Genomic DNA, 14,834 nt, shown 5'->3' with positions numbered 1-14,834 from the left:
CGTAAAGCGATTCATCAGACCCGTGACGGAACAAGTTCAATCCGAACATCAAAGCGCGGCTTTTATGCGCATGCCGGCTTCCCAAAACGAGGAGAGTCATCCGTTTCTTTTCGTGTCATTTCCACTGACACTTCCAGTTGCATCCCTTCAAACCTGCTTTTTTGTCCACCCAAACAATCCCTGGTGAAAAACCCGCTTTCGAGCACGGCGCCCTCCGCCACTTTTGACACCTGCTGGCAACGTCTGTTATGACGGTCAAGTCGACACGGAATGTAGCGCACGCAATCGCCCCTATTTGGGCTCTTAGAAAATGTTCAGTAATCGCGTACTCACTCTTCATATTACGAAGCCAAGCCAAAGATCCTCCACGTAGTTTTCCCATTCAACTGCCGCCTGCTGCCCGCTCACGTTGATCAAGTTGGAAAAGTGGAGTTGTTACCTGCTGGGAACAAGATCATGTATACCAGCAGGAGTCGCAACCAAATTTTGGACTTCATCGTGCTGCTTCTGGGGAGAAGATCAAGTCCCTCCTTCGGGTCTTAGCTGTCATCTTCGTCTTTCCGGTGAGGCGACTACTTCTACTTAAGTAGTCTTACTGCCACGTCATCATAAGGTATCCAGGCTGTGATGCGAGTCCTTTTGAGGTGGGCGACTAGAACGTCACCATAAGGTATCGGCACGCTCACCTGTCAGGAACATCAAATCCTTATGAGGTGGCGGAAAACACAGCGTGACGCTAATGTGATCATAAAGTATCAACGCGGTTATGCATCAGAGTCAGGTCCTTTTGCGGTGATTAAAACACAGCGTGACTGCTATGTGATCATAAAGTATCAACGCGGTTATGCATCGCAGTCGTGTCCTTATGATATCCGTGTCGCGGCCTTGAAGTTGATCGGAATTTAGCAGGTAACATGGAAACAAAATGGAGCTCGCAGCTGTAGGTTCATTCGAGGGTCATTTGTACAGGATTCCCGTGCACACAAACACCCCCTGCTGGCCAAAACCTTGATTGTCATTTCAACGACTTGTGAAGCAACCTTTTTGCTGTCCCCAATAATCCGGCAACCAAGAAGAAGTTGAAGTTTCTGAAGTTTCGCAATCAATAATGCCTTTTAGTTGGACGCTTCTGTCAATCGTTCCCTCGTGTCCTCGATCTCGTTCAGTGTTCTTCCAAATCAAAGCAATGACACAAAACGAGTCCAATGTGACACAAACAAAGAGTGAGGGTCATAGAACAATTAAAAAAAATATATGTGGCTCCCAACTTCCCGGTAACCACACAGATCCTTCCGCATTAAAGGCAAATAGCTCCATACAACCATCAGAAAGCCATTAGTGTTTTATGTGCATAGTTGTAATTTGGTACAAATTATCGAGCAGTCCATTAGGGATGAAAATGGGCCCAGTCTCTTTGACGCAATATTAATGGCTCAACAAATGGGAGACATGAGCAAGATCTTCAGTTGAGAAGCCCGTCATTATTTCGTCACAGTAAGCATGTATGTACAGTTTAACAATGCAGACGTTATCAAACGTTGCCCGCTTGTGCAAACAAAACAAAAAACCTTTATGGCGGTGAAAAGTCCACCCGGCTCGTAAAGTGAAGCCGATAAGCACACGGAGGCAAGAAGGACCACTGAAGCGAGTGCGAGCAGCTGAACGAAATGGTCGCCAGCAGGAATTTCTTCTTCTTTCTCCTGGCGCTTTTGCTTGTGATGGTGACCAGCGGCGAGGCCCAGGAGAGTGAGTGAGCGCCACGCGACTTGGACACCTTTGCAGAGACCTTTGTGTATATTGCCGCATTCTCAAAAGGCCTTCACAAGGCTCGGGCCTCTCGTCATATCAAAAAAAAAACAAATCGACAGCAAATCAACTTGTAGCCAATTTTCCCCGACAAAGTTACTTTAAGCAACAAAACGTCACGTTCGTCCGTGATGAGTAAGAATGTTTCTTTCATAAGTGTGTTTTTTTTGTTTTTTTTTACTTTTAAAGGAGACCTTTTGGGAAACAAAAGTAATATTTTTCTTAAAATTTTTTTAAAAAAGTTTTAACGTGTAGTCTTGTAAAGTAGTTGCGTCATGTGTACAAATACTTGGTTACTATCTTGTAGAATTTTCAAATATCTGTAATTTACTTACTTGTTTATATTTCTGTCAACTGTCACTTCACTACGTTGCCGAAATAAAATCTACGTTGCTCCCTCACTATATATCGCAATTCAAGACTTTTGACTATATTAACTTTGACGCAACTTATTTTCTGGTCAGATACATTTATGCAACTTTTGCTTCCTGGTACTTCATGGAAGACTTTCTGACAACATCGTAAATTCATGATGTCAGTAATGCTAACACGTAGCCATGTAGCAGTGTGACACAACTATCGAGGGAAAAAAAATCTTACTTTAAAAAAATCGGATTTTGCTCAATAATACTCGTTCTTTCCTCAAGAATGCGACTTTATTTCCAAAATTTCCCCTCACAAATACAACCTTTTTTTTATGAGCTTGTTTTTCTAGGGGGAAAAATAAAATGACTTACCTCAATAAGATTACTTCTCCCTCAAAAATATAAACTTTTTTCTCAAAAATATTAATTTGAAGAAATACTACTTGCCTCTAATAAAAATACAGCTCTTTTTTTTTTTGCATAAAGAGACATTTCCCTCAACAAACTCCTTTTCCGTTCAAATACTTTTCCTTTATTTCCCTTTTTTAAAAAATCTTTTTGGAAAGAAAACTCCCAAAAACGTATTTAATGAGATTACAACCTTTTCCTTGAAAAAAAAAACTTTGTTTCTAAAATTAAAAATATGCATTTTTCTTCCCCTCTGGAAATTCTAGTAAACGTTATTTTTTTTTCACTTGGAAATTGTTTTTTTTTTCATAAAATATGAATACAATTAAATTTTATATTTAAGATGATTACAAATTTTCCCCTAAGAAAATAATTTTAAAATGATGCATTTTTTCTATAGAATCATGTTTTATTCCAATAAAATACAGCAATTTAAAAATCAAATAAAAGAAGACGACTACAAATCTAAACTTTTTTCTTACAAATGCATTTAAAAATAATTGTAAATGTCATTTTCTCAAAAACATTTAAAAACAATATTTTTTTTCAAATACTAAAAATACATTTCAAACAAAAAGTCCTTTAAAAAAAACTTTGTCAAAGAAATACGACTTTCCCAAAAAATATGCCTTTATAAAAATAAAATGTTTTCCCTCAAAAAGTTCTTTTTTTCCTTGAAGTGCAATTTTCCTAAAAAATGTGTAAACATTATTATCAGACGAAAAAAGCGATTGTAAAAAATAAAATGCTTTCAACCAATCAAATCTAACTTCAAATGACCCAGTTGCGCCAACGTCTCGCTCAGTGGATGTGTTTGTGTGTCAACTGCGCTAAACGCCGGCTGCGGCAATGTCCGCCATCAGTTTGTAGCGCTCGCCCGACGGTGTACGTGAAGGAGAACAACGCGGTGGGCCACCTGGTGGAGACCATCGTCGTGAAGGATGGCGTCGTCCCCTCTCTGGAGCCTTCCGCCGACCTCCCGTTCACTCTGGAGGGCAACCGGCTGCTGGCCAGTCGGGTTCTGGACTACGAGGTCGGTTCTGACCGGGAGGGAAGAAGCGAACTTGTAGATTCCAGCTGAAGTTTTTGTGTTTGCTTACAGACGAGCATAAATTATGTGGTCACGGTGACTTGCAGGACGCCGCTCTTGGAGGTAAGCATCCGACCTCACTGGCTTGTCTGCTCCCAAAAGGGACTAGAAGGGTCTGATCTCTTTGATCTCTAAGACTTTCCACTCAAAAATTACTCTCCGTCAACGTTTTCCTTAAATAAGAAAAATGCAACTTCTCGTACAATTATGATGTTATTCTTCCTAAATAAGCAAGACATTTTTCTATATGAAAAGACTATTATCATAAACTGTACAGATACTGATAGTTACAGTTGTTTGATGATCTTAAACATTAAAGTGGAGAAACTGCACACACACACACACACACACAAAAAAAGAGGCCAAACTTTTTCACAGCACTGTAAACAAAATTGGATTTTGGATATTTCACGAATATCGTTTGAGGTTGATGGCAGTTGTTAAAAATCAAATCAATCAATCACTCTTTGATTTTTCAGTACACCCTCATCATTGTGGTATTCGTGTTAAACGAGAACGACAACGCACCGGTCTTTGATGCGAACCCGTACCAGATCAAAGTCAAGGAGGTAAGGTACGTTCCGGAAGTTGTCTCATTTGCAAACTAAACACTGACCGGTCGCCATTTGGCATTTCAGCTGTTAGCAGTGGGGACGGGCCTTGACCAATTTCCTGCCACAGACCCGGATAAAGACACTACGCTGTACTACACGCTGACTTCAGCATCGGTACATTCTTGTTTTAGCCTTCAACCGATCAGCTTGGTTCTTAATCTGAAGCTGTTTTATTTTTATTATTATTATGTTTTGTATTTCTTCAGAGTTACTTTAGACTGGCATCGCCCGAAAACCCTCAACTGGTCATCCAGAACATTCTGGACTACGACAAAGTCCAAAGTGTCCAGCTGGTCTTGTATGCTCAGGTGAGGACTTCTCACTATTGTCATCACCTTAAATGTTATCCCCTCAGGACAGGCAGCCCAAATAAATTCCTGTAGGTTATCTCCTCATTTTTCCAGATATTTCAATGCCGTTCAATATGTTTTGTAGACAAGTGGTTGAAGAAAAGTGACAGATGATTATTTTGCTACCACGCACATGCTAATTTTCTGGGAGCACTAGCACCCTGACATAGCACAGCAACAACACTGACGACAGTACAGTGGTAGGGGTCCAGGAGTCCAACAAGGCCTTCTCTGAGTAGACTTTTGGCAATAAATGAATACAATTTCATGGAACAATTGTTAGAATTCAGGTTGGAAATGAAGCGTAGTGCTTCTGATAGTGTTTACGTCAGGAGAAGTCTTGCTGTCCCTGACCAGATGCACCTGATTTTCAAAATGAAACTTCTTTCACACTCTGATGATCAATACAAAATTTTCCTGAGTGGCCCAGTAACAAATAACCCACAGACCAGCCCCACCCTGGTCTTTGGGACCACGGTCTTCATGGAGACATGAAATGTGGACTAACTGTAGTTGTGGTTAAACAACCAGGGCAACAACTTCTGACCTGGGGGCTACACTAAAGTGCCCATCCATATTGTCATGTTGTTTTTTTCTGCTTCTACAAGGACACACCGTTGTCAGGATCTGGCGGCGAGGTTTCATTCACCACCAGCACCACCATCCAAGTCACTGTGGTCGACGTGGACAACAGGCCGCCCTGGTTCAAGCACTGCATCAAACACGAGGTGGGCGGCGCGGTCATCTGCCAGAGCGCCGGATACACCAGCCGCGTGACCCTCAACGAACTGCAGGTGAGAAACCCTCATGAACAAGCCTTCCATTGCTCATAGCAAGCTAAAAATTAGATCATACTACAGCAACCTGTAGTTTTCAACTGGGGTCATTTCTCTCCCTCATAAATGATGTGATAAGCCACGATTCACTCCCTAATCTTTATCTCCTACTCAAAGGTTAGTTAGTATACGACACTTCTCAGACAGTTGAAGTGTCCAAGAGAGATCATAGATTTGTTCGCAAGAGATTTCCAACACTTCAGATTGGTTAAAAAATTGGAACAAGACCAGACCATGTTAGGAACTTGGGACTGACCGTCCCAAGTATTGTTTTGTGAAAAAAGTATGAACTTGACCATTTCCGGACATACGTGGTCTTGGCCTGACAGCGACGATATTTGGGTCTGGATTACATATGACTTGCTTGACCCAAGTGATGACTTGACTCAACTTGCTTGATTTTTGCCACAATAACTTGGGGCCTGATTGAAACTTGAACCTCTTTACAACTTGCATATATACGACCTACTCCCACCTCGAGTTTTAACACTTGACATCTGATTTGGTTTTGCATCCTGTCTTCACACCAGGCCGGGTACTTAACACTGAAGCCAAATCCGCTTTACGCCGTCGATGGCGACACTGGGATCAATGAGGCCATAATCTACTCCTTCCTGAGCGGTAAGACATGTCCATTCTTGATCAGCAACGTTTTTCCAACAGCAATGGATTTACCGTTTCTGTACCAGGAAACGAGGCCGGCCTGTTCGACATCAACCCAAACACCGGCAACGTCAGCATGCTGAGGGCGGCTGACGTGTTAGGAACCATCGGTCTGACAGTTCTGGTGAAAACCACACACACTCACAAGCTTTTTGCAACTCCTACCAAGTGTAATCTGTCACTTTTAGGTTAGTCTTGCAGCATGACTGGAAAACCATCAAACCCTGCCATCATTAACAAAACCAAAAACATACTAGACCACAGGTGTTGATCATTTTCAACTCAGTTTCCCCTCTCCCACAGGCTTTAAAAATGCTTAAACTTACTAAAAGACACTATTTCAAGTATTCTTTAGCACCTATTCTCCTTCTGTTGCTCAGAAAGCTCTCCAAATAAGAACACAAGGGTTCAGCTTCACAACTTCATGCTATTTGCCTCCCCAAGTGGAAGTTTACTGTAAAACTAAAACAGAAAACTAAAGACAATGAAATATTGTATATTTAAACACCAAAATGTTCACCCAAACCATTTCATTTCATCGAAAAATACTGCTGCGAGCCCAATGCTAACATAGGATACGAAACGCCATCGATAGCTAAAGGAAATTAGCATTGATGTCACGGTAATTGTAAAACTTCAAACAACTGCTACTTTAACACACATGGAGCAGCAACACAACAATATTCACAAGCATATATTCTCTCTGCTCTGTGGGAAAAACGACTATGACTGGAATCAGTAGCAGTAAGTTGGGAACCTTGATAGAGCGGGGCTTGTAATTTTTTTATTTCTTTGCTTGTTGTTTAATTACATATTCAAAATAAACGTTCAATCAATAAAAATAAAAATAAACTCTTGTGAAAACAATGACAACTTGTGAGGCCACTCAGGATTTGCTTGTCAGAACTTCTGGGGTTGGTTCTTCTCTGGCAGGCTGCCCAGACACCGAACAGTTTTCAATTTGCCACCACGAGCCTCATGGTCAGTGTTCAGGTGAAGAGCCTCCACAAACCAAAATTCCAGAAGCCTCAGTATCAGGGCGTGGTCTCTTCGGTGGGCGCCATGGCGACAGACCCAACCAACAAGGATGAGCCGCTTCAGATTGTCGCCTTGGACGAGGATTACGCCAGCATGGGGGTAAAGCGACGCTAAATCAACACTGCCACAATTTTTAATGCAAATCGGCTGGACTTCTTTCGGCTGCTGAAGATCATCCAAAATTCTAATTTCCACTTAGTGTTGGGAAGTAACAATGTACAAATACTTTGTTACTGTACTTACGTAGATTTCAGTTTACTTGAATGTTTGCTTTTTGGATGACTTTTTACTTGTATTCTTTTGTACTTTTTTTTCTGTCAAAAACACAGAAAGTGAAACGTTGACATTATCTTCCTATTCCTGCCCCACCAGGGTATAAACCCTCACATCGTCTATCGCGTCATGGGAAGTGAAGATTTCTCCATCATCAATGGCTTCTTGTTCATGACCAAGAACCTCCCGGAAGCCACGTTATCTCTCCGAGTGAGTTTCCTTAACCGACGCCAAGTCCGAGAACAAGTAAACCAATCGTACTACTAAACTTGTGACCTCACCCTGCAGATGGAAGCGGAGGACACATCAAATGAGGAAAAGGCAACAGTGCACCTCTCGGTGGAGGTAAAATCAGGTAGGGAGAAAACCTCTCATACAGGTCATGGCTAAATGTGATAGCAGCAGCGGTGGGTGACTCAAGTCACATTATGTGGCGTGAGTGACTTAAGTCGCCAATTTTGGGACTAGGGACTTGCTTGGTAAAAATTGACTGAGTTTGACTTGGTAGACGTGACTTGCACTTGAACTCCGTGACTTGACAAGTCTTTTTCCTGTGTACAGGTGAAAATCAGCATTTTCAACAGTGTGCTACTTGTTGTTTTTGAAATAAAGTGTTACGCGCAAAAACCTGGTAACCTGCCAGAGTGCAGAGGCCATCTCTTGAAGCAAGAATCACGGAGTTAGCTCCAGAGATTATTATTTGGATTCTAGCATAGATTTTCTTTTCAAAATCAGGAAAAAGACATGGCAACATGCAGGAGTTGCAGCCGAGTGGTGGGACATGATGTAACTTCATCCATCACTATAAAACCCACAAAGACTGGTAAGATATGTTTATTTCACAGGCTTAGTTCTTCGGTAGCTGGTCAAACCTGAACTAAGCTTCATTTTGGTTACGTGTTTAATTGAGATGACAATGACATAATAAATAATACGGAGACTGGTTTTGGAAAGCAGCTCATGCTCAACTATCTCAGGGAAGCCAGTAACCTTTGGGTGAATGAAAGAAAGCCATATTCAAAGGTGAGATCCAGGGTATTGAAAACGTGTTCAACAACCAGGCCATCACGCAATAAGGACTACGATCATGTTAGCTGCAGCTGGTACTGTACTTGACACAAACCAATCTTGCATTGGATACTGATCCCTAAACGTTTCCATCAGAACTGCTAGTGCTGCGTAGTCCAATGTTTGGTTCTTCTTGATGTCATCACAAAAATGTACATGACACCGATGTTTTTCCACGGCACAAAATCGGAATTGGATCTCAGCCCAAACCTCTGCTAAGGTTCATGCTCTATGTCTCAAGGAACTGCCAAAAATCTAAGGCTTCGTGTGAGGCAAAGAATATATATTAAACCTCTTACACCTAAATATAATACAGACCCTTTGAGTCCCGATGATGCCTAGATCAGACTACAGGATTTTAGCCCCAATATTGGCCCGATTATCACCAACATATTTTGTTGGGAACGACAAAACTTCTTGTAGTGTGACATAATCCACGACCACCGATTGGGCCCTACAATAGCCCCATGATGCCAAAATGAAAAATCTAGCATGTTTTGAGTTTTTGGGCAGGTGAGTCGCTGAGCTGGAGAAGCTTGGAGGAAAGGAGTTCAGGGATGATGGTGTTGAACGCTTAGCTGAAGTCCACAAACACGATCCTCGTGTATGTCCCTGCACTGTCGAGGTGTTCTAGGATGAAGTGCAGTCCTATGTTGACTGCATCATCCGCAGACCTGTTCGCTCGGTAGGCAAACTGCAGGGGGTCCAGCAGGGGACCTGTGACGCTCTTGAGGTGGTCGTTCAAAGGACTTGAACGTGTCCTTTTCAAATCTGCAGTAGAAGGTGTTCAAGTCATCGGCTAGTTTACTGTTGTTCTCATCTTGGGGGGATCATCGCTTGTAATTTGTCAGCGATTGGAATGGCAGACTGATTTAGAGTCGTTAGCGCTAAACTGTTTTTCCAACTTTGCTGCATAGTTCCTCTTTGCAATGTTAATTTCTTTCATCAGCTGGTTTCTAGCTTGATTATACAAGGCCCTGTCCCCGCTTTGATATGCGTCCTCCTTAGCTTGGCGAAGTTGCTTAAGTTTGCCAGTGAACCACGGCTTGTTGTTGTTGAAAGTGCGAAATGACTTTGTTGGTACACAAACCTCTTCACAGAAACTGATATAGGATGTGACCGTGTCCGTATATTCATCCAGGCTGCGAGCTGAATATTCAAAGACACTCCAGTCTGTGCAGTCTAAACAGCTTTGACATTCCATCTTTGCTTCATTGGTCCACTTTTTCACTGTTTTCCCTGTAGGCTTCGCGCATTTAAGTTCTTGTCTGTATGTCGGTATTAAGTGAATTAAGCAGTGATCAGACAAGCACGGGGCTGCACGAGGTTTGGAACGGTATGTGTTATTTAGCGTAGTATAGCAGTGGTCTAAAATTTTCTTTTTCCTGGTGGGACAGTCGATGTGCTGCTTGTATTTAGGGTGTTCGTGGTTGAGTTTAGCTTTGTTGAAGTCCCCGAGAATAATGAGGGGTGAGTCCGGGTGTTTGTTTTGCAATTTTGTTTAATTGTTTGGTGAGCACCAGCGAGAATGAATGATGTGAACGCACGAGGTGAGTAGAATGGCTTACAGTTCAAAAACAGTGACTCCAAATGCGGGCCGCAGTGTGTGATGAGCTCCGTGACGTCCGTACACCATTTTTCGTTGATATTGAAGCGTATCCCGCCGCCTTTTGTTTTCCCCGATGATTCCATGTGGCGGTCTGCCCGGTGAAGATGGAAGCCGGGAAGCATGACGGCACCATCGGGTGCAGCCTCACAAAGCCAAGTCTCTGTAAAGCACATGGCGGCGGAACGTCCGAAGTCTTTACTGGTCTTTATCAGAAGATGAAGCTCGTCCATTTTGTTGGGTAGGAAGCGTAGATTCGCGTGGTGGATCGACGGAAATACCAATCTGTATCCTCTCTTGCGGAGTGTCACCTGGATGTCGGCTCGCTTCCCTCTGTGGCGCCGCCTCCATGCGCCAAAGACTGCGGTCGCTGCTCCTGTGAGTAACTCGGCGAAAAAACTGAGCGGATTTGCGAAAGTTGGTGAAATAAAGTCCGGAGTAGGCTCCTTGATGGTTAGCAAGTCTCCCCTTTTGTGAGTGAATCGTGCAATGTCTCCAAAGACGAACAAAAAACACAAAAACAAGTTTGCTATGATGATGGACATATTGACAGAGGAGGTCCCACAGGAGTCTTTGTGGACTTTGATCTAAGCAGATGACATAGTCATAGTGTGGTGAGAGTAGCGTGCAGGTGGAAGAGAACCTAGAGAGGTGAAGGTATGCAATGCGAGATGAGGAATGAAGGTCAGTCGAGTGCATGTGTGCAAATGGAGGCTGGTGGAACGTTACAGGGACTAGAGGTGAAGAAGGTGCAAGAGTTAAAGTACTTGGGATCAACTGTTGGCTGTAACAGGGAGTGTTGAAGAGAGGTGAAGAAGAGAGTAGAGGCAGGAGGGAGTGGACGAGTGGAGGAAACACACCCAAAAGTGAAAAGTTCATAGGAAAGCAGTTAGGCCAGCCATGTTGTCTCGGTTTGGAGACGGCAGCAATAACCAGAAGACAGGAGACAGGGCTGGAGGTAGCAGAGTTGAATATGCTGAGAATCTCTTGGGGAACGATGAAGATGGAAAGGATCAGGAAAGAGCTCATCCGAGGGACAGCGCAGACTAGAACAAAGGTAGCAAGAAAAAGGCAGTAGACAGGAAAGAACAAGTAAAGGACAATACAAGTAGATGACAAAGCTTAAAGGGGAGACAACTAACAGAGGACATTGGGACAAAGCGAGAACAGGATAAATCTAGAGAAAAGTAGTTTCAATTATATTCTCTTTGGGAGTGACGAGGATGGACAGAATTTGGAATGAGCACATCAAAGACCAGCACAGAGTAGAACAAAACTAGTAGAAGACAAAGGCATTAGAGGACACTAGGACAAAGCTATTAAAAGATTCTGATTCTGATCATCAGTCAGTAACAGGGCATCCGCATGAGATCTTAATTGTCAGAAAGGTCGAACTTCAAACATGAAGCTCTTCTTTACGAACCACGAAAGAGGGTGTGAATCACGACTCTGGGAGGATGGTGAGGCCCCTCTAAGCTTCATATGTGCTCTCCTCTCAGGTCTCACCACCACTGCTTTGCCCTTGAGCACCACTGAAAGCGTGACCAGCCTCCCAACAACCGATAGCGGAACCACTGAGCAAGCCGAGTCCACCACTAACCCCAGTACCACAAACCTTGGTACCTCCACTGAGGGCAGAACCACTAAACCAACGGAGTCCACCACCAACCCCGGTACACCCACCGACAGCAGCGTCTCAACTGGTGTCACTGCCACCAGCGAACTCGTGACTTCCACCACCACAGAATCACCGGTGACATCACTGGTCACCAACGACACCGGTCCCACCAGCACTGTGAACCCTCACACAGGTGCTCACAGGTTTTTGTCTAGCTGGGTGCCGTCTGGTTAGCCAGAGAGGTTCGCCATGCAGGTCACTGATGGTGTAGTGGTTCATTCGCCTAACGTCCGTAACAGTTAGTGTTAGTTCAGTTACCACTCAGCGACTGTCTGAATGTGATTGTGAATGGTTGTTAGTCTATCTCTGCCCTCTTAAGTGACTCGCAACCACTCCAGGGACATGGCAAAAAAGCTAATCCCAACGTTCCATGTTATGCAGTTCTTAGTAGGGCTAGGCAATCAGTCTTGTGAGTCAGTGGAGGATCAACTTATCTGTGTTGATTTTTCACTGATACTATTTACAAAGGCCAAATGTACAATACATGGTACCAACTGTAGGTGCTTGTTACTTCCAGATAAAGTGCCTATCCCAGCGGGCGGCTTCGGGGCAGGGGACATGGCGGCGCTGGGGGCGACTCTGGGCATTCTTCTCTTCATCTGCATGGTAGTCATCGGGGTGCTCGTTTGTCACCTGCAGAGGGGAAAAGCTGACTCTAGGAAGATCCACGAAGCCAGTTTGTTCCGCAGCTCCGTGAGTGTAATCCACCCTCAGTGACCACCAAATTCGGTTTCGTTTGGTTTTGTAATGTTTCTTCTGTAAAGGGGCACTAAATATTTAAGTCCTCCTGTCCCACTTTTCAATATGATTAGTTGACATACTATAGATACAAAAGTACCCAAGATGAATATGCTTGCGTCGTTCACACGTTAGTCCCTTTAACACTATCTAAACTGAAAATCATAAGCTCTCATTTGGAATCCCCTTTTCGGAATCCTGGGTGTTGAACTTCGGGCCCTGGTCCAGGCTTTCCGCCTTTCCCTTTCCCAGAACCACCTTTCTCTACTAATTGAAATACTACCTCTGTGGCTGGGAAATTTGTGGTTTGAGTTGGTTTTCCCCATTCCGTGACGGTACCTTTCACAAGAAGAAGTGGGATATTGACACATCTGAGCATGCTTTTGGAATCCTTGGGTGTTGTACTTCACACCTCGGTTCTGGCTGCCTCTGACACTACTTCCAAAGTCCGCAAATTTGTGCTGCATTCTGTGTCTGTACCTTTCCCACAGAACCGAATAAACCGGGACACTGCTGGTCTAAGTGTGCTTTTGGCATCCTGGGTGTTCATCTTCACACCTCAGTACCAGCTTTTTGCTATCCCCTGTCTCAAAGCTGCCGTCCCATCTTTGATATTTTGAGTATTACCTCTGCAGCCAGGAAATTTAAGGTTGGACTTTAAGGTTGCACCCCCATCCCCCTTCCATGTTGGTACCTTTCATACAGAACACACAGAAACGGGACATTGTCATGTTTGTGTTCTTTTGGAATCCCACTTTCCAAATCGCAGGGTTCAACTTCACTCATTTTCCCAGAGCCACGGGGTCGCCTCTGATTGGGGTTCGACTACGAAATCTGTCGGTACCTTTAACGCAGAACAGAAAAATTAAAAAAAACAGGTAAAAGGTGGCTTTGATGGGCAGCGGGGAAAAGGATAGCGCCATCTTGTCTATCCAGGATTTACCAAATCGTACCCCTTACAATGGTTTTGTCTCTACAGCTGGGCCAGGGCTCTGGTGGCGAGAAGCAGGGCGTCCAGTACACTAACGAGGCTTTCCAGCACGACGACGGTGACAGCGTGGGCTCCGGGGGGCCGTACGTCACGACAGCAGAAGAGGGGCCGTCAAACGACTTGGCCCTCAAGTCCAGCGTGATGGCACTGGGCACCCTACTAGACGACGACAATGTCAGCCAGACGAGCTCAGACAAGGAAAAGGAGGTGAAGCCCATCCTGACCAAAGAGCGTCGCCTGGAGGAAGGCTACAAGGCCGTTTGGTTCAAGGAGGACATCGACCCCGATGCCAAGGAGGAGGTAGTCATCATTCCTGACAGCAGGGAAGACAACAGCGAGGGCGAAGATGACAACGGTCCCGCTAAAGGCTCGAAAGTGGGCTTCGCCGAGGCCGACCTGGACAGCGGACTGGGAGTGAAGGTGGAGGATCTGGCGGAGGACTCGGACGTTCTGGATGTCGACCTGTGAGAAGGGCGCGGCGGAAAGCAATAAAAGCTGATGATGATGGCGTTGTCACACAAATGGAATTGTGACCGAATCACACCTTAAAGTCACGCAGTTATCAGCACTCATTTTCACAGCTGCCAGATGGTAAGGTAACGTGTTCAAAAAGTACGGTGTAATTGGAAACAAGTTATTGTTTGTTTTGGTGTACATGAGGCTGCAAAGTTCAGCTTCATGGAAACCGAAAGTAAAAGTGACCATTTGAACAATCATGCACAGCGAGCCAGCTACTTAAAATTATTGTTGGATAGGACATTTGACTAGATTAGCTTACGTAAATAGAAAGGTTCTCATTGATGTACAAATATCAAATGACTGCGTTATTGGTAATTAAATGTGAGCATATAATGTTTTAATTTAAAAAAAAAGAATCAAGGTGTATATTTTTTCCGTCTTTACTGGACGTTTCTTAGTTTCCAACTTAATACTCCCTGTGAAATAACTCCACGGTGAACCTATAGTAGCTAATGATTAACATTTGTATACGAATATCACAGTACTTAATTTGTGTGATGAAAATGGCATATATGTATGTGAGATCTGAAAAATTAATAAAGGTGTGGGTCTTTTTGTCCTCTTTAGCGGAAGGCGATTGAAATAAACCTGGGACTCACTCCAAAGACTGCCACTGTAAAATATCACATTACTGAGCTGTTTGTAATTAAATATATCTTTGACGTTTTAAAAATAAACATATTAAAATGATTTTTTTTTGTGTGTGTCTTTACCAGAAGTTGATTTTACTTCAAAATAATCCTGCAAGTCCAAAAAACAACATGGTAGTTTAGCTAGAAGCTAATGGTTCA

At 43.7% G+C, this 14,834-nt stretch overlaps 1 protein-coding gene across 1 annotated transcript; it reads left to right on the top strand.

Moving 5' to 3' along the window:
- Positions 1-248: 248 nt before the first annotated feature.
- cdhr5b (cadherin-related family member 5b) lies at positions 249-14,700 on the top strand. Its single transcript, XM_061676462.1, has 16 exons — positions 249-272; positions 374-563; positions 3,443-3,612; positions 3,682-3,732; positions 4,149-4,238; positions 4,308-4,397; positions 4,490-4,591; positions 5,242-5,427; positions 6,000-6,090; positions 6,159-6,256; positions 7,066-7,269; positions 7,543-7,653; positions 7,732-7,798; positions 11,617-11,928; positions 12,313-12,488; positions 13,513-14,700. Exons 1-16 carry the CDS (start codon positions 249-251, stop codon positions 13,990-13,992), a joined length of 2,442 nt encoding a protein of 813 aa, XP_061532446.1. The 3' UTR covers positions 13,993-14,700.
- Positions 14,701-14,834: the final 134 nt, after the last annotated feature.

This window comes from Phycodurus eques, chromosome 5, assembly GCF_024500275.1.
Source record: "Phycodurus eques isolate BA_2022a chromosome 5, UOR_Pequ_1.1, whole genome shotgun sequence".
NCBI lineage: Eukaryota > Metazoa > Chordata > Actinopteri > Syngnathiformes > Syngnathidae > Phycodurus > Phycodurus eques.
Note: the sequence above shows the minus strand (reverse complement) of the source record. Positions and strands in the feature narration are given on the sequence as shown.